This window comes from Pipistrellus hanaki (assembly GCF_964339955.1).
Source record: "Pipistrellus hanaki genome assembly, chromosome: 2".
Classification (NCBI taxonomy): domain Eukaryota; kingdom Metazoa; phylum Chordata; class Mammalia; order Chiroptera; family Vespertilionidae; genus Pipistrellus; species Pipistrellus hanaki.
This window is the reverse complement of record NC_140504.1, coordinates 38,301,823-38,326,635: the sequence shown is the minus strand read 5'-3', so window position 1 is coordinate 38,326,635 and position 24,813 is coordinate 38,301,823. Positions and strand designations below refer to the sequence as shown.

Here is a 24,813-nt window from a genome sequence, read left to right as displayed (position 1 = left end):
TAAAAACTGTTTTGTATTCAATCTCATTATTTCCTTTTTGGATTATTTTTACAGCATTATTAGTGTTTTTTTCTTACTTTGCAACTTTGCACTCATCAAGTCACCAATGTGAAATCTAATTTCACAGTTTAGAAATATTTTATAAATGCTTATATCATTACTAGAGGCCTGGTGCACAACATTTGTAATTTTGTATTTTACTTTGTGCTTTATATATAAATAAACAAAAATATATACATTTCATTTATTTTAATTAAGTATAAATAAAAATAATAATAATATAAAATTACGTCCGCTGGGTGTGAAAGAACTGACACGTCCTAGTGAAAGAGTATGCGCCCGTTGTACGTTGCGTAATTAAAAAGGGAACTCCCCGGTTAACAGGTTAATTCATAAGCAGGCGTGTCTCCCTGTGTGAATGTGAGTTTGTGGTAGTAATTTTTTTAGCCTCCTGGTTTATTCTATAAGGAGGTGAGGGGAATCGAGCACTTTCCTATGCTGCTGGCTAGTGTGCATCTTTTCTCTAAGGAATTTTGGACTGAAAAGCAAATTGAAGTCGATAGTTATATTTCGGTACGTAGTCTGTAATACCCTGTGCTGTTGCTCAAAGTACAGACACATAACCGGGGTGAAGGTTTCAGGAACTCAGGTTTCAGCTCAGCTCACATGGAGGGAACCAGGCCTTTCTGCCACGGGGAGAGCTGGGGAACGGTGGCTGCCTGGTGAGGATGCTTTACTGGGTGGGAAGCTGTATCTCCAAAGTCTCCTTCAGCTCCTGAGAACCTTCTGACGGTGAGGGTTAAAGCAGCAAAACCTCAAATTCTGTTAGGAGTTAACAGCCAAGGTCTTTGTGCTCTGACAGACTATTTGTAGACAATGGAGTGTTCTTGATGAGCTGAGTGAATGCATAATGAATATGTTATTGTTAAGCTTTGAATTCTTATTCTAGTTCCTTAACCCTCGTGGTCGGCAAACTGCGGCTCATGAGCCACATGCGGCTCTTTGACCCGTTGAGGGTGGCTCTTCCACAAAATACCACAACCTGGGCAAGTCTATTTAGATAGAAGAAGTGGCATTAGGAGAAGTTTAAATAATTGGGCACTCCAAAGAAATTTCAATTGTTGGACTGTTGATATTTGGCTCTGTTGACTAATGAGTTTGCCGACCACTGCCTTAACCAGTCTGAAGAACATTTCTCAAGGGCCACCTCTCTTACTAAACGGGTGTGCGCAGGCGCACACAATTTTTTCTGGAGAGAGTACAAAAGACAGAGTTGTTACAGCTCTTGTAGTGAAAGGACCACTTACCATCCATCGGGAGAGGGGAAGAGATACAGAATGAACTCATTCTCCAGAGCCGTGTGTTTAGAGTAGAAGAGACAGCGTTGACACAGTGAGGAGAAGAGAGCCCACACACATGTGAAGGACATCACAAACTGGCCTTTAGTGGGAAGAGAGGGATGCAAGGTCTGAAAGGAGGAAACCACGTGGGCCTCTCTGCCAGAGCGGCGTGGCTCTGTGGCAAGCACAGCGCCCATGGGCCAGGCTCTCCCGCTGGAGCAAAGCTGCAGTTGGCTTCATTGGCGTAGGGTGTCCTTCCCATCTGGGATACTGGCAGATGTGTGTCCACCTCATGCTCTCAGGGTCGAGCAAGCACTCGGATCACTGCTGGTCTCCAGCTCTGAGATTGTTGAGTTTCTTTTTCTTCTCCAATCTTGTGCTGCAGGTTGAAAGTAATGACTGAGGCAGAGCTTGCCACTTGGGGGCTTGCCCACATGATTTAGATCTGCGTGGTTTTGTCTGAATGGTCACATTTTCCTGCAGGGTATTTCTCTGTGTTGTTTTTTCGTGTCTCTCCCCCCCCCCCCCCCCCCAGAATTGGGGTCATTATTATGGTAAATAGGAGAGGGTAATCCATTTTACTGTTTGTTTTTTATGGGGGGGAAAGGGAGAGAAAGTACTATTTAGGGGAGACATTGGTATTTTGAATAAAAAGCAGAGGAGAAACAACCCAGATCAAGACAGACTCCTGTTCATGAATCTCCTGTAATTGCTCCCACAGAACTCTGTTCCCATCTGTATTTAGTACATATGGTTGTTTATTGCCCCTATCACCTCCATCACACGCTCACTCCAAAGCAGGGCCACTGGACTGTGCATCCCCAGCTTCTCACGCATTGAAAAACCCGGGCTTGTTGGATGAATAAATAAACTGTATTATCTTATCTACTTACTGAAAAATACTACCTGATTAACGTGTCTGAATTTTTTTCCCCACTCAGAAAGAAGATCTTCAGATATATTTTAAATACCACAAGAATCTGCCCCAAGCTCAGGCAATCTGGCAAGAATGTCAAGACTGCGCCTACTTTGGGGTAACGTTGAGATTACAAGGTCTCCCACAAATTGTTTTCTCTGAACAATGTGCATCAAACAAATTAATATATTTTATTGTTGATAGTATGCTAGATATCTCCCATTTTCTCCCCTTCTCCCCCCACCTCCCAGCCCCTAATTCACCCCACCCCCAGGTTTTTACTCCCCAATTGCCCACGTCCATGAACTATGAATATAAGTATGTAAGATCTTTGGTTTCTTTCTTCTTGTTCTCCCCAACCCCACATCGAGGTACGTCAATCTGTTCCATGCCTCCAGGCTCCGGGTCTTATTCTGTTGCTCAATTCATTTTGTTCATTATGCACCAAATTTTTAAAGCTATCAAAAGTATGGCCCTAACCGGTTTGGCTCAGTGGATAGAGCGGCAGCCTGCGGACTGGTTCGATTCCGGTCAAGGGCATGTACCTTGGTTGTGGGCACATCCCCCGTGGGGAGTGTGCAGGAGGCAGCTGATCGATGTTTCTCTCTCATCAATGTTTCCAACTCTCGATCCCTCTCCCTTTCTTTCTGTAAAAATATCAATTATATATATATATATATATATATATATATATATATATATATATATATATATATATATATATTTTAATTTTTAAACTGGGCAGAGGAATTGGGCACTGGGACTTGGTTTATTAAACGTCCCTTCCATGCTGAAGTGGTACGTTGGGAGTTTGGATGCTGTCCTGGATCTCTGTGAGCAGGTCTGCGAGGAGCCTGGTGCAGAAACCAGAGTCCCCTTCTAAGATGGTTTTGAAAATGGAACTAAATCCAAGAGATTAGACATCGGGACTCTCTTTAATGATATCATACGCCATCATGTGTCCTACAGACTCAAATGACCTCAATGGACCCCACCACCACGCCCAAACTCAAAGACGGGCCGCCTCCTGGGTAGAAGGACCTGAAGCGCCCCCACTGTCCTCCAGGGGCTTGCCTTCTAAAAGAAGGAAATGGCCCTGCTTCCCTAGCTGCCTATAAAAATACCAGCCAAGCTGTCCCCTCCCCCTTCCTTTCCACTTCACTCTCTGCTCCGAGAGGACGGAGCAGCTCCGTAGCATTGGGAAGCAGGTGAACACGGCTGGCCCTCTCCACGAAGAGCCGCTCATTTCTTGTATTTAAATGCCGCCACCTTTGTCCTCCGTGTGTGTGTGTGTGTGTGTGTGTGTGTGTGTGTGTGTGTGTTGTTTGTTTTGTTTGATGTTGTTTCTGTTTGTTTTTACAGGTATGCCAGCGCCAATTGGATCACAATCTCCCTCTTTTCGAGTATCTGAGAGGCCCCAGCCAGAGACTTCGAAAATACCAGAAGCTGTTGAAGGTAAAGCCCATGGGACCGTGCTTTTCTGTGTTGGGAAAACAGATGGATGCACTAAGGTGACCACGTGGAGAGTTGTGACTTAGTCTTCTGCGGTAAAATTTCTGACCTTGGAGCTTTTTCTGTCCTCCAAGTCTAATGAGGCCCTCCTCCACGTGGGGTGAGACCAAAGAATCGTAGAGTTTAAAGGGGCCTGGGAGCCTTCCCACACAGATTTCTTTACTTCATCCCGCAATCGGATGTGTCAGGCAGGCTCCGGAGTATGAAGAAACTGAGGCTCAGCCGAAACCGGTTTGGCTCAGTGGATAGACTCTATCCGATAGAGCATTGGCCTGCGGACTGAAAGGTCCCGGGTTCGATTCCGGTGAAGGGCACGTACCTTGGTTGTGGGCACATCCCCAGTGGGGGGTGTGCAAGAGGCAGCTTGGTCGATGTTTCTCTCTCATCGACGTTTCTAACTCTCTATCCCTCTCAGTTCCTCTCTGTGTGAAATCAATAAAATATATTAAAAAAAAAAAGAAAAAGAAAAGAAACTGAGGCTCACGGAGGTTAAACTCGTGTCCAATATTCCGCTTTCGGGAAAAGTTAGCTCTTTCATCTTTGCCTCGATACCCCCAGCCTAGTCTGCACTGGCTTTGTTGCTATCAGCTGGGATTCCTGGACCTCTCAGGCCTAGGTTTTCTCACAGTGAGTGAGAATGCCAGACTCTCCTCCTCGCTGCAGAAAGCAGTGCGTGGGGCGTGCAGAGAGCTCGCCCAGCGCTGAGCCCCGTGAAGCAATGTGACAGGTACCTGTTTGCTACCTGGAGATGTCACGCCCGTGTGGGAATGAGGATGATGGCTCACTGCCTCCCCACAGTAGTATCTGTGAGCGAGTGATGATACAGCATCCTCTTAGGGCCTCCATGCCTCTGACTGCCCCATCCTTACTCGGGTCATGAAGTCCTACCGCTGGGCCCAGGGAGGAGGGGGGCGCCTAAGAGGGGATGGGGAAGAGGGGAGCTTCACTCCCAGGCCTGGCTGCATCCGGACTGAGGGCTCCCGTGTTCCCTCTGAAGCGATGCGGACACAGTAGCTAAGTTCCACAGGCAGAGGGCCGCGGGGCACAGAGTCTTGGGTGTGGATCCAGACTCTGACAGCTGAGTGAACTCCTGCAGGTTCCTAACTGCTCTCAGTCTCAGGCCCCGCCCCTGTGAAAGGAAGGTAGTCATGATACTTGCCTGGTGTGCTTTTTGGACCCATTAAAGGAGGGAATACATGTTACAAACACTTAGGAGGTTTTGTTAGCTTTATCGAGGAAACAAGAGACGGGATCATTATAAAATCTTCCTTGGGGGTCTGTGCACAACCACGGGAGGCGGAGGCGAGTCAGGGCCAGCCAGTTTTTCCCGGGGAGGAGCCTGATGGGTGCCGGGAAACACACGCTCAAACCGCTGGCAGGCCTGCGAGAAAGGAAGGCCTCTGTGGTTGTCTCCGTCCCGAGGAACTGAGCTCATTCTGCAGCTCCTTTGAAAGAGCTTGGATGCTGGGCTGACTGCCTCGTGGCTTTGAAAGGATCCTGGTGTGGGAGAGCTGTTCTAAGTATAAAAGAAAGGGGAAGCAACGGCGGATTATACCATGAAGGACAGACACATGAAAAATTGGGGAAAATATTTATTAGCAAGAGATGTGACCAATGGTCAGCATGCTTAATAATGAGCTCATAGAAATTAATAATGAAACAATAAAAAAGGATATCTATGAAATACTTACTATCTTATCTGAGATGTTATAAAACTTAATATTCATTACTATCTTATCTGAGATGTTATAAAAATTAATATTCATTAATATTCATTGATATTAATATTAATATTCATTTTTTAGTATATAATGTCTAATGAGCCAAGGCAAGTTAATTAAACATTATTAATGTTATTATCAGTATACATTACTATCAGCAACAGGAACTCACTTTCATTGAATGCATGATTTCTATCAAATAGGCTAAGTGATGGATGGAAACTACCAAAGTTTTTTCTTTAATCCTCACCTGAGGACATTTTTATTTTCATTGATTCCAGAGAGGAAGGGAGAGAGGGAGAGAGAGAGAAAAATCGACCGGTTGCTCCCCATATTCACCCTGACCAGGATCCAACCCAAAACCTGTGTATGTCCCTAAAAGGGAATTAAACCCACAGCCCTTCAGTATGTGAGATGATGCTCTAACCATTGAGAAACATTAGCCAGAACTGGAAACTATCAAGAGTTTAATGTAGATAATTTTTATTCCTTGGATTTTGCTAAATTAAGATATGGTTTGCAAAACGGTGCAATGTTTGTATACTAGAAGTTTTGCTTATTAAAAAGCTTTTCTAGAATAGGTACTCATGCTGATTTCTTGTATAAACCAACTTATATCATAAGAGCAAAATTCATTTTTCTTTTTTTAAAATTTTTAATAGGCTACTATTTAAAGAAATAATTAATGGGGAGAGGTGGGTAAATGTTACAAGCGTTCAGCTATAAGATGAATAGGGTTTAAGGATCTAATGTAAAACATGAAGTTTGATAAACACTGTATTGTGTAACTGAAATTTGCTAACGGAGTAGACTTAACTGTTCTCTCTCACACATACAAATGATAACTGTGTGAGGTGAGATGGATGTGTTAATTAACTAGATAGGGGGAATCCTTCCACAATGTATACGTGTATCAAATCATGAGGATGTACACTGTACATATCCAACAATTTTGTGTATCAGGTATACCTCAATAAAAAAGAAATTAATAATAAAAAATGAATGAAGGACATAGGCATGCTACAAAAGAAAACATTTTTAGTAGCAAGCGTTTTTTTTAAAGCTCTACCTCACTAATATCTGAGAAATTCAAACTAAAAAGCAGTGAGGTAGATTGACCTATTAATTCAATTGGTCACACATTCTGATTAAATGGCTGGTGAGCAAGTTTTATAAGTGGCCGGTGGACACATAATCCTTCTCCAAGGAACTTGTAAATAATGCATCAAGACTCTTAACAATGACAATCCCACTTCTAGGAAGTTATCTTTAGGAAAAATTACAGAACCAAAATATTTAACAACAGAGAAGATGAATTAATTACGATTTATGTATAGGACACAATGCTGACACAATCAAAACCGTGTTTTTATTTTTTTTAAAGATATTTTATTGATTTTTTACAGAGAGGAAGAGAGAGGGATAGAGAGTTAGAAACATCGATGAGAGAGAGTCATTGATCAGCTGCCTCCTGCACACCCCCCACTGAGGATGTGCCCGCAACCAAGGTACATGCCTTTGACCGGAATCGAACCCGGGACCTTTCAGTCCACAGGCAGACACTCTATCCACTAAGTCAAACCGGTTTCGGCCAAAACCATGTTTTTAAAAGTACATAATGTCATGAGAAAATAAACATTCATGATATGCTGTTGAGTGAGAAAAAGCAGGCTACATAAAATTTGGCTAGTAAAATTTTATTTGTGCAAAGAACACTGTGCTAGATAGATAATTCATTCTTCCCCTCTTACTCGTGACAGACAGACAAATTTGCATACATTCTCAGTTACTTGAGCATTTGTCTGGAGATTGTTTGCACAGTACATTTAGTTGGCACTTTACTTTTGAATTTTTCACTAAGGCTTTTGGGTTAATGCAGGGTCTGCTGGATTTCGAGTCTCCTGAGGATTTGGAGATAGAGCCAGGTGACCTAGAAAGAGGTTCGGCTAAGGTACTGGATGCTAAATACTGTTTTATATTCCTGTTATTGGTGTTTGCCCGAAGGTGGGAGGATTTATGGCGATTTTGTTTTCCTTGCTAAGGTCTCCATTGTTTAAGTCTTGTAAAATTGTATGTATTTCATAACTCATAGTCAGGAAGAACAAAACAATTAAAGGCAATTTTCAAGTGGAGATTTGTTGCAGAATAAACGGTATTGCATTTTTTTTTTCCCCTTTCACACAAAAAAATGTTTTAACGGGAATACGAACAGGAATGTGTAAAATGCGAACATAAAAGACTGAAAGGAAGTGTGGTAAAATATCTACTGTGGTTTTCCTGCACGGTATGACTATGAATGATTTCTATTTCTTCCTCTGTTTATCTAATTTGTATACATTGTGTCCCATTCTCTCCAAGTGTGTGTGTGTGTGTGTGTGTGTGGGTGTGTGTGTGTGCGTGGTGTGTGGTGTGTGGTGTGTGTGTGTGTGTGTGTGGTGTGTGTTTCTGTGTGTGTGTGTGTGTGTGTGTGTGTGTGTGTGCGCGCGCGTGCTAAGAGAGACAGCAAAGGTTCCTTTGAAGGAATTGGAAACGTACCCGATTAGGAAGAAATTTGTGGCTTAATGGTGGCCTTTCTTTTAAAATTCCTATTAAATACTCCTGTTTTAACCAGAGAAACCCGAGGCATGTGTCTCAAAGTTATTTGCATGCCTTCTCTGCCCAGAATGTGTGTGGGGGACCCCTTGAAATTAGAAGCTCGAAATGCAGGTAATGATTTTACAGCCTGGAGTTAGGGGAGCTGGCCGGAGGGAGAAGGGCTTGGTGATGTTTGTAAGGCTTCTTCTGAGCCCTATGTTACCAAAGCAAAACAAGGAAGGAGAAAGAATAGGAGCAGTGGAGTCTCTCAACTTTACATGTTGAATAGAGGATGCTGCCTGGTGTAAGAACGTTCGGCCCTTTGCTGATGTTATTGTAAGGCCCGGTGAGCCTGCTGTCTTTCCCGGGACCAGAGCATATTTATTACGAAGGAGAAGGTAAGGCTCCTGGGCAGGCCATTCCGTGGAGGCAGCACGCTCTGCTCCATTCATCAGCCCTGTCACTCATGTTTCTGATCTCACAATGCTACTCCCTGCTGCTTCTGCAGAGGCTGAGGAGATACACACCCTTCTCTCACATCATGCAGTCGAGGACAAAAAGAGGTGGGCGCTATGGGCCAGCAAAAAGCTATCTGTCCTTAGTTGTAGAAATTGATGTGTTTTAACAAAATGGGAGAAACCAAAATCTTTCTGTCTGCATTTACTACATAAGACCCGTACGTTATGTAAGCCGTGGGGAATAAAATACTGAAAACCTGAGCAAAAAAGCCTTTCAGGCTGTAAGAACCATCCCTCGTATGGCCTAAGCGCCACAGTGCTACCAGTGGGAACATTGGTTTCTTGAATGAGCAGTTCAGGCTTTTCCGCTTAATGCTGAGTCTTTCTGTTGGGGAGGTACAGACCTCCTTGGTAACGTTAAAGGCAGCAACGTGTGAGAGGAGGAAGGGCAGAGCTATGGAAATGCAACCCTTACCGCGTTTACAGGTAAATCATTAGTCAACCTGCGCTGGCAGCCCATTCTTTGTCTCTCTGGGAGTTTAAAACTATCCTCCTCTGGGAAGGTTTTAAGTATCACTTTGCCCATAGGAATAAGACTTTTATGTTCAATACAGGAATATGAATCATACTTTTCCACAGGCTGCAGGGGTAGGAGTGTAAAGGAGAGGGCAGTCAATTTAAAGGGGCTGTGTTTTGGGTTGTTGTTTTTTCCTGCTTAAAAAAAAATTAAAAAATAAAAAATAAAAATCCCAGTATGTTTCTTATAAAGCAGGAGTATAATGCCCATGGTTTTATGAATTTCGTTCTTCATTAGTACACTCTACAGAAGTGTGGTTGATGGTAAACCAGCAAATACCGTTAGCCCCCGTTCTTTGTGAGCTGGAAAGCAGAGCGGTGTCCCTGCCGTCTCAGATATGTCATGCTGGCTGGGTCCGTGGCTCCTTCTCTCTGTCCTGTGTTCCTTCTTCACTTGGGAGCTGGTTTACCTTTTGATTTCCGACAAGGCATTCGGTTTCCACAGGATGGGCCGCAGAGGACCCAGGCTCCCTTGTTCTTGGCTGACCGGCAGCAGGCCCTGGCCGTGATAGAGGAGCTGATCAGGTCCTGTGAGCTGGCCATGGACCTGGCGGCGGTCACTGGATGCCCGGTATGTCATGTCCCATAACCCTGGTTGGAGGGTTCCCCCTGAGAGGCAGGCACGGTGTGAACAAGGTCGGAGATGCTGGGGCCAAGTAGGAGAAACGATTTATGATCAAGGATTTTGACTCCGGGAGAGTCGCCTACCTCCGTCAGCACACCTGTGCTCCCCGAGTCCCCGCAGCCCCTCGGGGTTTCCAAGAATCTCGTGTTCCTCGTGGTCCACAATGTGGAGCCTGGCCTGTGTGCTCTGGGAACTCAGGGGCCAGAATACGTCTGGGCAGGGGGAAATTGCTGAAAGGGTAATTTATTTCGACTCCTGGCACTCTTAAAATTTAAAAGATTCTCCTTCTTGATCAGATTTTCTCCATGAAAATTACTTGGGAAATGGGTTGCTAAGTGAAAGTCTCACCCCATTTTACATCCCAGATCTCAGAAGAGGCCCAACAAGCATGTCTTATTCTTGCCTTCATCCAAGTGGTTGGAGGAAAATACCAAGAGAGGTGATGCTGGGAGGTGGGGCCATCTCAGCTCTGGTGTCTGTGTTTTTTTCTGAGCCGACACATCCTGGGCATCCAGCAAACCACCCTCTGCACCGTGTGCTCACCCGGGACTAGGACATCAGTAATATTCATCTGGGACATAGTGAGCATTCATAGTCACTGTGAAGGGCTCTGGATTATTAGTAGTAATCTCCAGGAATAGTAGAGTGATCAGGAATGTTAGTTTTCTGACATTGTCGTAACAGACCACCAGGAGTCTGGTGGCTCAGAGCAGCACCAATTTCTCACCTTAACGATCCCCGGGGCAGAATGACCACAGTCTCACCGGGGGCTCAAATCAAAGTGTCTGCGTTCCTTTTAGGAGACTCTAGGGGAGAATCTGTTCCTTGTCTTTTCCATCTTAAACAACAGCAACAACAAAAATCACCCACGTGTCTTGGCTCAGGGCCACTGCCTCGCTTCCAGGCAGAAACATCCCATTCATTGAGTTCTCACGTTGATGGCATCACTCTGACCCTTCTTCTGCTTCTCTTCGACGTTCTAAAGACTCTTGTGATTAAATCGGACCCACCCAGGCAGTCCATGATAATCGCTGCATCTCACAGTGAGCTGAGGAACAACTTTGATTCCATCTGAAACCATGCAGCATGTATCCTGGCCTACTCTCAGGGCCTGGACCTTTTTGGTTACTGTACAGGGACCAAGCATTCTGCTTTTCATATACTTTCCTCCCCTTTTTTCTCCCCCCCCCCCCCTGTTCAATTTACCTGTTTTTTATTGAGGTCTGGGCAGATGAAATGATCTTTCTTATCTTCCCTTGTCATAAATTAAACCATGCAAATTAAGTAGGGGCAAAAATTGTGATCTTTTGCCGAAACCGGTTTGGCTCAGTGGATAGAGCGTTGGCCTGAGGACCGAAAGGTCCAAGGTTCGATTCTGGTCAAGGGCATTTACCTGGGTTATGGGCACATCCCCAGTGGGGGGGTGCAGGAGGCAGCTGATCGATGTTTCTAGCTCTCTATCACTCTCCCTTCCTCTCTGTAAAAAGTCAATAATAATAATAATAATAATAATAATAATAATAATAATATATATATATATATATATATATATATATATATATATATATAGTGATCTTTTTCTTTCCTTCCTGCTGTTTCTCTGGCCAGCATTTCAGAAACAGCCCCCGGGTTTGCTGTGATCCAAGCAGGGATGCTGTTTCTCTCCCTGGCACTCCAGCGCACTCTGTTTACCACCTATGCCTGATTTAGGAGGCTACTCACGCACCACCTGGGGTGAGAACAGAGCCTTTCCTTGGTATTCTTTTTCCCTTCTTCGGCCGAAGTCAAGGAAGCGATTTGTTTAGTCATTTGGGGACATCTTTCTGTTACTTTCTCTTTGTCTTTGACCCTGTGTCAGCTGCCCCTGTGAAATGCCCATTTGCCTGAATCAACTGTTACACAGGCCAGGACACTCCCAGCTGTTCCTCTGAAGGTAGGTAACACGAGAGGAGGGAGTTATGAGGAAAAAAACACACGAATGAAACGTGCGGAGATAGCAACCTACTTTAATTTTCCTCCAAACGGCTTGTGTACAAATCAGATGAACCCGTTTATAGAATTTTGGAGATTTTACAGCAAGTGCAAAACATCTTTTTTGCCCCCGGGTGTCCTCGGAATGGCACCTTTGACATACACTCTGTGGTTTCTTTGTTTGCCAGGGGTAACTTGCTTCACACCTCGTACATTAGCTAATTCATCATGACCGTTTTGTATCATTCTATTGAATGATACAGCAGGCATGGGAATTTTCAACTTTCTGCTTCAGCAGCAGATCCATGGAGAGAAGAGTTAGCTCCCCCAAGATCACGCGGGCCTCAGCTTGCACTGTGTCTTGGATCTCTTCACTCCCTAGCCAGGGTGCCACCCTCTCCGCATACTCTTCATCTGCTTCTGTTTACAGGGTACTAACAACTCACCCGCTACTAACTCAGATCCAGTGAAACTGAGAGTCTTGGCCTCCTTTTTGTGGAACCTTATCTCAAAATGTTTGCCATCGTGTGTTGTGTGGGTGAATAAATCCAGCTTCACCTCTTAGTGTCTCTACTTGATATCCAATATTAACCTGGTTTTGTAAAGGAAAGAAATTGAACTTCAGTGGGTGACTTCATAATTAAAGCATCTAGGGGAAAAAATCCCTTCTGATATTTACATTTTCTCTTTGTGTATACTCAATTCTTGGCTTAATTGAATCACAAAAACTTTTTAAAAATTAATTTTTAAAGAAATGTTGTTTTATGGAACACTGAGGCTTAACTTACTTCCCTTTTTTTGTCAAAAAAAAAAAAAAGTTTCCCTCTCCAATCCAATGTATAAAATAGAAAAACATTTAGAGTCCTTTTAAATCCTGACTTGCCAGGAACAAGTTTCAAAGCTGAAGAGTAAAGGTTGAATAAAACCTTTTAATTTTCTGGAACAAAGTTTATTATTTGTTAAAGGAAGCGTTTTTTTATTGCAAGTTTATTGTGGGCTAGGCCCAGGTATTTTGTTTTTATGTTACTTTTCACTGTCCTTACCATTTGTTGGCTACAGAAATAAGGCTGAGCAAACAATCTTCATGACTCAGTGGGATTGCCTTGCCCGTCTTCCCACCCTCAAGACACCTCTCAGTAGAGTAAATAAAGATTAAATCATATTTAAGACGCCTAGCACCTTGCCTGGCGCCTGGTAGGTGCTGAATACAGGGCCCCAGGGCTGACGTATTTGGGTCCTTGATCAGACTGGGAAGGAAGGAACCCCTTTGCTTCTGGCGATTGTAACCTCAGCTTCTCCGTCCCACAGCTTCTGATTCTCATTTCTGGACCAGGCTTTTGTGCGGATTCACTTATCCAGATGTTTTCTGCTTCTTTGTGCAAGAAGCATGGAGCTCTGTCACAGCCGAGAGTGAACCCTGAGGCATCCCCATCTTCCTGGAGGCTAGCTTCCCGAGATTCTCTCTCAGCCAGATTCTCCTTTTGGCCCATGTGGTCACACGTGAAATCCTTATGTCAGAGCTCTCACCCATAAAATGCCCACACATGAAAATGGTAGCGTTTGCTAGTTTATTTTTGCCATTATTTCCCATACGAAGGAGGACTTTTCACTTGCTCATCTGTGTGGGGTGTACCCCCCTAGTCTGTCTCTGAGTTCACATCCATTAGATTCTTCAACACCCCAAAGGGAGGGCCACCCCATTATGTCACTGGTGGAAAAAACTGGTTGGGGGTACATCCATTTCCTGGAGCTGCCATGACAACGCACCACGTACGGGGTTGGCTTAAAACCACAGACACTTATTTTCCCACGGTGCCAGAAGTTAGAAATTCAAAATCAAGGTTCTCTCTGAGGGCTCTGCCTCCTTGCTCCTGCTCCTGGCAATGCGTGGCATTCCTGCGCTTTCAGCCACATCACGCCAGTTCCTGTCCCTGTCTTCACGGCTGTCTTCTGTATGTGTGCGGCTCTTCGTGTCTACTTCTTCTTCCCATAAGGACACCAGCCTTTAGGGTAGGGCCTGCCCTAATCCAGTATGACCAAATTTTAACTAACTGCACCTGAGATTCTGTTTTCAATCCTGTCACGTTCTGAGGTCCCAGGTGGACATGAGTTTTGGAGGAGATGCTATTCACTGCATTAACTCCGTTGTCATAGTGCTGAGCACTCAGCTTTATGCCCCGCCCCCTCCTCCCTCCACCCCTCCCCCCCTCCCCCCCCCTCCCTGCACTCACTAAATGCCAACACCTGAATACATACTTTCTAAGGGACAAATATCTGTAAGAGGTTGTGTGTGTGGTCTCTGGCTTTGGGACCAATTACAGTCTGATCGGAAAGAAAGGATATACGTGGTTGAAAAGATGGTCCAGGTCATCCTTGGTCCGGCTCTGAAGAATCTCCTTGCCTGCTTCCCCATGGCAGCGGCGGCCTCCGCGTAGACACCCATCGGGACTGTTTAATCCTATCAGGGGCATGGTTCTGACAAAGTTTATGCAAGATGGCCTGGAGGCTATGCAGCTGTTTCAGCTAGACTCACACCCAGCCATCTGTTTCAGCTAGACTCACACCCACTCACACCCGGCCCCTGTCACTCCCAGTGATGATGGACTTACTGGAAAAGCCGACTGCAGAACCTCAGGTAGAGCCAGGACGGTGGCAGCGCCGAGCTCCCAGAGGTGGGAACTGGGCAACTCCAGGCTCCCCATCAGTCCTGGGCCTTGGCCTGGAAGGGAGTTGGGGATCTCACCTATGTGGTCTGCCTCTCCGCTCACCAGGCAGTGACTGGGTCTGCCCGTGTCTTTTCCTCTTCCGCATAGTTTCCGGTGACTCATCTTCCTTATCGTTCATTTCACCACCTGCCCTCTGATAGAGCATCTCACAGCTGCAACCCCTGCTGCTCACTGCCTCCTCCTCAGGTCTCCTCAGCCGAGACAAGGATCAGGTCAGGGGCTGGCACCTCACTGGCCTCACATCCTTTGATCAGTTGCCTCCCAACATGCAAATGGCTGTGGCTGCAGGAGGGGTGAGGAGGGAAGTGCAGAGGTGAATAAGGACAGAGACATCGCTGTCCACGACTGCTTCTTTGGCAGACGCCTTACTAAGATGGCCCTGCCCTCTACGGGTCATTAGAGAGAGTACACCTGGGCTTGTTCACACCCCCATGGTTCTGGCCTCTTTTAGAATTGCTTTTACATCTGTGCCAGATGTGTCCTTAGAAACTGCTTTACCTAAAACCCGCTCATCCCTCTATTCTGGGATGTGTTGGAGGGTGTGCTCAGTATCTGACTCAGTGACCCTGTCCGAGGACTGGTGGAGACCTTTCTCCTGTCCCATGGACAGGAATCCGTGTGTTTCCTGCACAACTGGTTTGGGTATGTCTTGGGACATAATGATTCCTATAACTTGCTGTGCCTCCCTCTGTGCAGTCTGCTGGGGGGTCAGAGCTGAGTCTGCAGCAAGCGTCCATGGCTTCATTGCATGGGTTTTATGTACAACCTTTTCATCTTAAAAAAAAAAAAATTTTGCCATAATTTCCTCAGTTATTTCCTGTCTGCAGGGGTGGGGAAAGTCCAGCCCACGGGCCATATAAGGCCTGGGAAATCTTTTGCTCTGGCCCTGCCAAGGCATTAGGGGTGAGTTAATGAAATGTCTGACCAAAGATAGCAGGCTAATTTTTAAGTTGATAATTTTGTACGGCCCGCAAATGATGTTATACACATCCAAATGGTCCTTGGAGCTTTCTCCTTTCAGAACAAATCTCATGATCCCAGGTTTTCACAGACACGAAGCAGACGTTAGCTAGCAGATGGAGCACGCGGATTATCCGAGATCCACGATGCAGCAAAAAATCCTGTCTCTTTTGGCATAATTCCCATGTTAATCGCTTGCCCTTGTTAAGTAGTGTCATATCTCCGAAACAAAGATGAGGACGTGGGATTCTGCTAGCTAAAATTAATTACAAGGCAACACCTCAGAGTCCCGTATCCGCAGTTCCAGTATATCCAACGTGTTGTATGTGTATCCCCGTGTGCGGCTGAGCAATTTCCTGATGTAACGGAGTGGTATCAGCATGCAGTGAAGCTTACAAGGTTGCAGTTTGTGTTTTATTTTTTAATTTCTCTATTGATTAAGGTATCCCATATTTGTCCTCAACCCCCCATTTGCAGTTTTGATTTAGAGGCAGATTGGCCTGCGTGGCATCTCTAAGGTCGTGGGCCTCGAATAAGCACGATTTCTCCTTCGAAAGCAGACCCCTCGGAGTTCTATCCGTGGCGAGTCATTGAGCAGCTTTGCCTTGTGTGTGTCCGGGACCCTTGCAGGAGGACATCCGAGAGCTGGGCAGGCTGCTGAGGCACGGCGCCTTCAGCGTCTGGACCATGCACAAGGAGCGCTCCAAGATGAAGGGGTTCATTCGGTTTAAGCCCAGCCAGCGGCAGCTCTATCTGTTTGAGAGGGGGATCGTGTTCTGCAAGATACGGATGGAGCCCAGTGACCAGGGCCTGGCCCCTCGTTACAGCTTTAAGAAATCTGTGAAGGTAAAGGGCTACTGTCACCCCTTCCCCCCCACACACACACACCCTATAGAGAGAAACGTACCCTGTTTCCCCGAAAATAAGACAGTGTCTTATATTAATTTTTGCTCCCAAAGATGCGCTAGGTCTTATTTTCAGGGGATGTCTTATTTTTCCATGAAGAAGAATACGGTACACATTTATTGTTAAATGAAAATAAAGGAAATTTATTACCTGTATAGGTTACGGTAGTACGGTAGTTGTCAACACAAACCAGACAAACTGTGAATCCTACAGTATCAAGAATTGACTCATTTATTCAATGACAATCATGTCATCATCTTCTGGAACATCATCATAACAATCCAATCCCTGAATTTCCTGGTGAATTTCTTGTGACTCCATTTCTTTCAGAATCAGTGGACCAAATCTCTCATGTTTAGCCTAGGGAGGGCCTTATTTTTGGGGGGATGCCTTATATTTCACTCAGAAGGAAACCTGTAAGTAGGTCTTATTTTCGGAGGATGTCTTATTTTCGGGGAAACACGGTAGAGATCTGATTTCACAGACAGGAAACAGTAGCATAGAGAGGTGAGGCTCCCCTGCCAAATGCCACACAACAGAGCCAGAATCCACGCCCACGTCTGCCCCCAGAGTCAGGGCTGGGAATCAGTCAGTAGACAGGGCAGAGCTGGAGTAGAGGGATTTTGTGCTAAGTGGAGGGAAGGGACCTATTTCCTCCGGGCACAGGATGAGGGACTTGGTGATGAGTGCCTGTGTTACGGAAGAGATGATCTTTGCTTAAAGGTTGCGGCTACGACTCTACTGATAGAAAGGTACAATCTGGTATCCTCTGAGACAGATGAGGCAGTTGACTCTGTACCAGATTGTGTTTTCCGCTCCTTGGAGCCATTAAGAGAAGACAGCAAAAAACACTTGGAAGAAAGATGAAAGAAGAGAGACATCAGGGGTAGAAAGGATTAGGGTAGCGGGACTGTGAAGAGTTTGAAATCAGAAAATGACATTTTTTTCTTCTTTCTTTATGACAGTGGACGACACTTTCAATTCACCAACTTGAAAGGGGGAGCAACAGAAAGTTTGAACTTGTCAGCCGAAATGGACTTGAGAAATACATCCTGCAGGTGAAGCTCGGGTCTTCCCCAGAGGGGGTGCCCGTGGCTTGACAAGTGTCATCATTGTTCTAACTCGGTCCCCCAGACGAGGAAAGTGCAATGCAGTTCCTCCTCCAGGTGATCTGATGCTCACAGTGTTTTTTTTGTCTGTGATTGCAGGCAGCTTCCAAAGAAATCAGAGATTGCTGGTTTTTGGAAATAAGTAAATTATTGATGGAACAACAAAACAATAACAAAGGTAGGGTTACCCTTGCTGACTTGAGTCTGGAGAGTTATTCTCTTTCCTACCTTGTGGCGGGTGTGCAAATTGGAGATATTGTTAAAGAAAAGAGTTTGCCAGGGAAATACTGTAAGCCACACTTTTGAATATCTGGAAGGTAAAGAGCTTGCTTTAGATGGTGTGCTTTTTTTCTGTGTGTGTGGTTGTGTGTGTGTGTGTGTGTGGCCCTTGTAGTTGTATTCCTCCTTATATGTAATTGCCAAGATTTACCTTCTCAATTCAATAGCCCAAAGCCACCCCAGAAATTGTTCATGGAAATTTAAATGGACAACATGACTTTCAGAAGCTGTACTACTTTTTTTTTTAATTGAAATATAATTAATATACAATTCATTCTCTTAAAGTGTACAAATCATTGGGGTTTAGTCTACTCCTGAGGTTGTGCAACCATCACCACGTGACAAATTCCAGAATATTTTCACACACACACGCACACACACACCCCCAATAAAACTATGTACCATCATCACCCATTTCCCATCTCCTCCCCAGCTCTTGATTTACCTTCTGTCTCTATGTACATTTTTATTCTGGACATTTTATATAAAGGGAATCATATAAAATGTGGCACTTTCTGTCCAGTTTCATTCAGCCTAATTTTCTCAGTGCCCATCCCTGTTGTAGAATGAATAAGTGCTCCCCCCCCCCCCAGATGAATAATAGTAGTGTATTGTATGGACATAGCATATTTGTTTATTCATTCACCTGGATAAACAAATACGTTGATGGATAGTTGAGTTGTTTTTACTTTTTGGATATTGTGCATAATGCTGCTATGGAAACCTGTGTACACGTTTTTGTGTGATCCTATGCCATCAATTCCCTGGCTTATATATGCCGGGCCACGTGGTAACTCTGTGTTAACTTTCTGAGGAAGTTCAACAATTGCCTCCACTCATTTTCTATAAATGCCCCTGGGGAAAGGCTTTTTACGCTCGTCAAGCTTTGAATCAAACCTAAGAAAGACAAATTTGCAATGAGGGTATCTATCGCAAGGAAACCCCAGACAAAGGACTAGTGACAGTTCTCTGAGGTGAGACTTTGAAGGAGCTCCTGTCCTGTGCTGTCCCTCCTGGGCCAGTCAGATTCTAAACCTCATCATGATTGCTAATGCTCATCATGATTGCTAAAGCTCAAAACGATTGCAGGTCGTTGGTGTCCAAGAACAGAATGGGACAAGGCAACTAAAACACCACACCGCTCACTATTCACACTGAAATGCAGCCATTTCTCTTAAACCAGTGCTGTCCGGATGCTGTCAGCCTTTGTTTAATTCCCAGTGTTTTGAAAATACAGTTTCTGGCTACTTTGGCCAGTCCCGTCCCGTCCGTCCCCCCCCTCCCCCCCCGCCCCGTGCTTTCGTGTGGAGTTTTTGGAAGAATAAGGTATTTTTTGCACCACTTTCACAAATGTCACTTGCTATAGTCTTTGTAATAATTAGAAGCCATCTTTGAGTGGGCTGCACCCTGTCGCTTTTTTTTTTTTTTTCCTTCAATATACCCTCATTCCAGCAGGGACATTTTGGAGAACAATCCACAAGTTTCATCAATTGAGTTTTAATATTTCCTTTAGGTAATGTTGCTAGGGTTAAGATCTCATATGGAAAATAGTTTCAGGACAGAGGAGGAAGAAAGAGGGAACTATTGTGAGCCAACCAAACAGCTCTTAAGAGGATGAAAGGGGATTCTCCCCCTTTAAGACGGGCAGCCAGTTAGATGTTAACTGTAGCATCCAGCAAGTGGTGGCCCTTGACCGTTCCCCTGTTGAATGTCATGCAGCCAGGGCAGGTCTCAGACTCCAGGGATTGAGAAGGATGAAGGAGGCCCCTGAGACGAGGAGAACCTGGTGAGCCAGCCCCACTCCAGCGAGCACAGGGAGGAATGCATGTGCCATTCTTTCCAGTGTTCGCTGTCCATGGACACTTCTCCAAGCAAAGGCAAGACAGTGGAGGCCTACCTGGCATGGCTGAGTGATGGAGCATCGACCACTGAACTAGGAGGTCATAGTAGGGGCACATGCCCAGGTGGTGGGCTCAGGGGAGCATGTAGGAGGCAGCCGGTCAATGATTTTCTCTCATCATTGATGTTTCTATCTCTTTCCCTCTCCCTTCCTCTCTGAAATCAATACAAGCATATACTATTTAGGAAAGCAAAAGTACAGGCCTGAGAAAAGGGGGGAGGTTGTGGGTGCTCAAGAAGCACCTAAATCTTGAGGGTTTTTAATCTGTTTTCTAAAGGCAGGAATTTTAGGGGAGGTCTCGGGAGGATCTCAGTAGAATGCTCACAGCTTTCCAGGTGTGTCCTTCAATGTGCTCCATCATCAAGATAAGCGTATAAAGGGGTCAGGATCATTCGCTGGTTCAGTTCCATCTTAAGAATGTCACTGAGCCGAAACAGGTTTGGCTCAGTGGATAGAGCGTCGGTCTTCGGACTGAAAGGTCCCAGGTTCGATTCCGGTCAGGGGCATGTACATTGGTTGTGGGCACATCCCCGGTGGGGGGTGTGCAGGAGGCATCTGGTTGATGTTTCTCTCTCATCAATGTTTCTAGCTCTCTATCTCTCTTCCTTCCTCTCTGTAAAAAATCAATATATATAAAAAAAGAATGTCACTGAATGCTGCCCAAGCCAGGCAGCTCGGTTGGTTGGAGTGTCTTCCATCTACCTAAACGACTGTAGGTTTGGTTCCCAGTCAAGGCATATTCCTAGGTTGCCAGTTCAATCCCCGCTTGGCGAGTGTACGGGAAGCAACAGAGCAATGTTTCTCTCTCACATCAATGTCTCTCTCTCCCTCTCTCTTCCTTCCTCTCTCTCTAAACCAATGGTTCTCAACCTTCCTAATGCCTCGACCCCTTAATACAGTTCCTCATGTTGTGGTGACCCCCAACCATAAAATTATTTTTGTTGCTACTTCATAACTGTAATTTTGCCACTCTTAATGAATCATAATGTAAATATCTGGTTTTCCATTGGTCTTAGGCAACCCTGCTAGCGGTTCTAAGGTTAAGAACTGCTGCTGTGGAGCCTAAGACCATCGGAAAACACAAGTATTTACATTATGATTCATAACATTAATTTTATGGTTGGGGGTCACCACAACGTGAGGAACTGTATTAAAGACTCATGGCATTAAAAAGGTTGAGAGCCACTGCTCTAACAAGAAAAAGAAAAAAGATTAATAAACACATCCCCCGATGAGGATAAAAAACAACAATGTCACCGGAGAGGGACCAGGGCAGGTGTGTCCCAGCACAGTCTGGAATGTGTAAACCATTTGCTCTTAAGTGTTCTTGGTTAGGGAAGATAAGACCTTAGATTTATTATCTGCTGGAAATTACTTGACCAGTTTGTTCAGCCATCTGTCTCAGTGTTCCCATTCCACTTGCCCAAGAATTTTCCTAGCTTCTCGCTAGGCTGCCTCAATGTGAAATTTTTATGTATTGTTTTCCATGGATACTTTGTATTGGCTTGGGAAAACTTTAAAAAAAAAAAAAAAGGTAAAATCATATTTTTATCTCCTAAATAATTGGCTTTATCCCTCAACACTGTCTCAGATCAAGCCACATCCCAGCTTCCTTTTCTATTCTGAAAACCTTGAAATGAAGGAAGACCAATCCCTGGTATTGGACTCCTCTTTCGGAGGGCCCTACAGATGAGTAAAGTATATACTCAGAATTCATTCTCAACCTACAGATTATTTATGTAACAGGAGACTCTTCCGATTATCCAACACTGTTAGAAAATTGAGCCAGCAGCCTTACCTGGTCATAGGGTAGGTTTTATTCTTCAGACCTTTAGCTTCTCTTTTTTTCATGTGCCAAGAATCCCTTAGAGAGAGTTTTTAAAGACCATTTGCTGAAGGACAGAGGGCCAATGTGGGCACAATCTACAATCTGCAGATGTGAGCAAATTGATAGAGTTAAACTTCTCCTTCATCCCAAACATAAGGATGTGGATTTGTCCCGATGTGTCCATATGTCTGTGTGTAGCTGTGTGTGTGCACTCATGCACGCACACACTTTCAGTGCTAGGAAAGCAGACTGGTTTCAGAAGACAGAAAAATAACAGCGGGATGACTGTTAAGTCAACGTGAACTTGGGTGATGCTTTCACTGGTTAGGTTCATACAAACTGCCAGCTTGTCAGAAGATTGACAAAAAAAAAAAAAAAAAAAAAAAAAAAACCCACAAAAAAACAGTTACATTGTGAAAGTAGTACAATTCACTGAAAATATGCACAAATGCTGATGAGGATATGGAGCAACAGAAACTCTCATTCATTGCTGGTGGGAATGCAAAATGGTACAGCCAGTTTGGCAGTGTCTTACAAAAGCTAAAGATAGTTTTGCCATATGGTCCAACCATCTAAGTCCTTGGTATTTACTCAAATGAGTAGCAAACTAGAGTCCATCCACACAATGAGATATTATTCAGCAACAAAAAGAAATGAGCTATCAAGTCACAAAAGGCATGAGGAAACTTGAATGTATATTGCTAAGTGAAAGAAGTCAGTTTTTAAAGGCTATATACTGTGTGATTCCATCTACATGACATTCTGGAAAAAGCAAAAGTATAAAAACAGTGAAAAGATCAGTGGATGCCAAAACCGGTTTGGCTCAGTGGGTAGAGCGTCAGCCTGCGGACCGAAAGGTCCCAGGTTTGATTCCATCAAGGGCATATACCTTGGTTGCGGGCACATCCCCAGTAGGGGGTGTGCAGGAGGCATCTGGTTGATGTTTCTCTCTCATCAATGTTTCTAGCTCTCTATCCCTCTTCCTTCCTCTCTATAAAAAATCAATAAAATATATATATATATATATATATATATATATTTTAAATATATTTTATTGATTTTGTTCAGAGAGGAAGAGATAGAGATAGAGAGTTAGAAACATCGATGAAAAAAACATCAATCAGCTGCCTCTTGCACACCCCCTACTGGGGATGTGCCCGCAACCAAGGTACATGCCCTTGACCGGAATCGAACCCGGGTCCCTTCAGTCCCCAAGCCGACGCTCTATCCATTGAGCCAAACTGGTCTTGGCAAAATATATATATATATATATATATATATATATATATATATATATATATATATATATATATATATATATAATTTTTTTTTATTTATTTTTTTTAAAGAAAAGATCAGTGGTTATCAGGCATTTGGGGGTGGGGACACAAATAGACAGATGGAGCACAGGAGAGTTTTAGGGCAATGAAGCTGTTTTACATGACATAATGATGGACACGTAACACTATGCATTTGTCACCACTCATAACTATAGGCACAAAGAATAAACCCTAATGTGCACTGTGGGCTTCAGTTACCAATTGTAACTGTATCACCTTAATGAAAGATGTTTGTTTTTTTTAAATATGTTTTTCTTGACTTTTAGAGAAAGATAGAAATGTTGATGAGAGAGCAGCATACTACCTCCTGCATACCCGCTCCCCCCTCCCCAAATTGGGGATAGAGCCTGCAACCCGGGCATGTGCCCTGACTGGGAATTGAATTGGTGACCGCTTTGTATATGGGTCAAAGCTCAACCACCGAGCAACACCGGCTGGGCACAAGACGTTAATATAAGAGAAGCTGTGTGAGGAGGGAATGGAGATGGTTTATACGGGAATTATCTGTACCTTCTGCTCAAATTTTCTGTAAACCTAAAACAAAAATCTACTAATTTTTTTTTTCTTTAAAAAAAGAAAGCCCACACACACAGTGGTCCCGGAGAGGCTGTGGACACCGTGCCCAATTCTTCTATCAGGCGGGGGCACCCACTGCTCAGCTGCTGTGAGGTTAGCTGCTAACAGCTCGCCACTGTGGCATTCTGAGAATTGCCCCAGAACCCTGTCACCAGGCACTTCCTCAGAGGTTGTGGTCTCCTGTGAGGGATGCATCCCACATCCCTTCCCGGCCTCTTCTAGAACAATGACTAGCACCCGCCAATGACTGACGGAGTCGTCTGCCTCAAGACGGGACATGTGTGGTGGCACCCCTGCTCCAGGGGTTTCCAGGGCATCAGGCTGATGCTAGAGGCCAAGGGAGCCCACGCCTAGAACCGGCTTCTTCCGGTCTCTGTCTCCTGCCCTCATTACCTCATGGTTTCACCTAAACGCCCTTTCTTGTAACTTGCTTTCATAATCTGCTTCTGGAAAACCTGACCTGAGACTGTTAGCGCCAGGAATGGTCCCAGAAGGGATGGGATCCCAGTGCTGGACTCCTTGGTGGCCACCCCACCGTTCGTGGTGGGTGCTGTGGACAGCTCTGCTTCTTGGCCGGCTGTAGCAGTCCATTTGCTTAGGCCAGTGGTCGGCAAACTCATTCGTCACCAGAGCCGAATATCAACAGTATGATCGACATTTCTTTGGAGAGCCCAATTTTTTAAATTTAAACTTCTAATGCCACCTCTTCAAAATAGACCACCCAGGCCGTGGTATTTTGTGGAAGAGCCACACTCAAGGGGCCAAAGAGCCTCAGGTGGCTCGCGAGCCGCGGTTTGCCGACCACTGGCTTAGACCTTCACCTGTGGCGACTTGGCATCGGAAGTAGATGGGCAGGGATGTACCAGCCGGTGCAGTGTCTGAGAGGTTTGGGGACATATCAGCTGTCAGGACTGTGGGGTTGGATGCTATTGCTGAGCCCCACTGATGCGTTGAAAAGAGTGACCGGCTCAGATGAATCAGCAACTGAGAAGCACAGTGAGAGTCTCACAGGACCTCTTTGCCGATGCTCAGCCCGTCTCCTATAGCACAGTGCTTGAGAGAAGGGTGAATTCCCAGCCCAGGCACTCCTGCTCCCTGATCATATTGTGCTCCTAGTGCCAACAGATGAGCAGGGAAGGCAGGCCCTGGTAGGAGAGACACGGGGCCCTAAAACTTGGGATGAGGAATGTGGGTACATGTCCTCGCTCGCATGGGCTGGCAGAAGTGGCCCGCTCTTCCTTGTTGGAAGATAAACCCTTCTCCTCCCCTCCCCTCCCCACCCCCTAGATTATGCAGAACACTCCTGACCTCTTCCAGAACAATAACTAACATCAAATTACAACATGGTCTGACTGGGAAGAGACCCATAGACATATGGACATAAGCTCAAAAATGTGAGGATCTTTGAATCATGCATTAATGCCCACCAGAGAATATCCATTGCGGAAAAGGTGCCAAACAGCCGAGGTCACTGGATGGCTTGGCCAGCAAGTACC

The 24,813-nt window shown here is 45.0% G+C and overlaps 1 protein-coding gene across 1 annotated transcript in view; it reads left to right on the top strand.

Annotated features, from left to right (window-relative positions):
- The window catches only part of MCF2L2 (MCF.2 cell line derived transforming sequence-like 2), a 175,471-nt gene that overhangs the window by 135,270 nt on the left and 15,388 nt on the right, over window positions 1-24,813 (top strand). Inside the window, exons 19-25 of the mRNA XM_084874189.1 lie at window positions 2,282-2,374; window positions 3,619-3,711; window positions 7,369-7,440; window positions 9,543-9,668; window positions 16,010-16,225; window positions 17,251-17,343; window positions 17,494-17,572. Coding sequence (XP_084730315.1) covers window positions 2,282-2,374; window positions 3,619-3,711; window positions 7,369-7,440; window positions 9,543-9,668; window positions 16,010-16,225; window positions 17,251-17,343; window positions 17,494-17,572 — 772 coding nt within the window. The remainder of the gene's footprint in view (window positions 1-2,281; window positions 2,375-3,618; window positions 3,712-7,368; window positions 7,441-9,542; window positions 9,669-16,009; window positions 16,226-17,250; window positions 17,344-17,493; window positions 17,573-24,813) is intronic.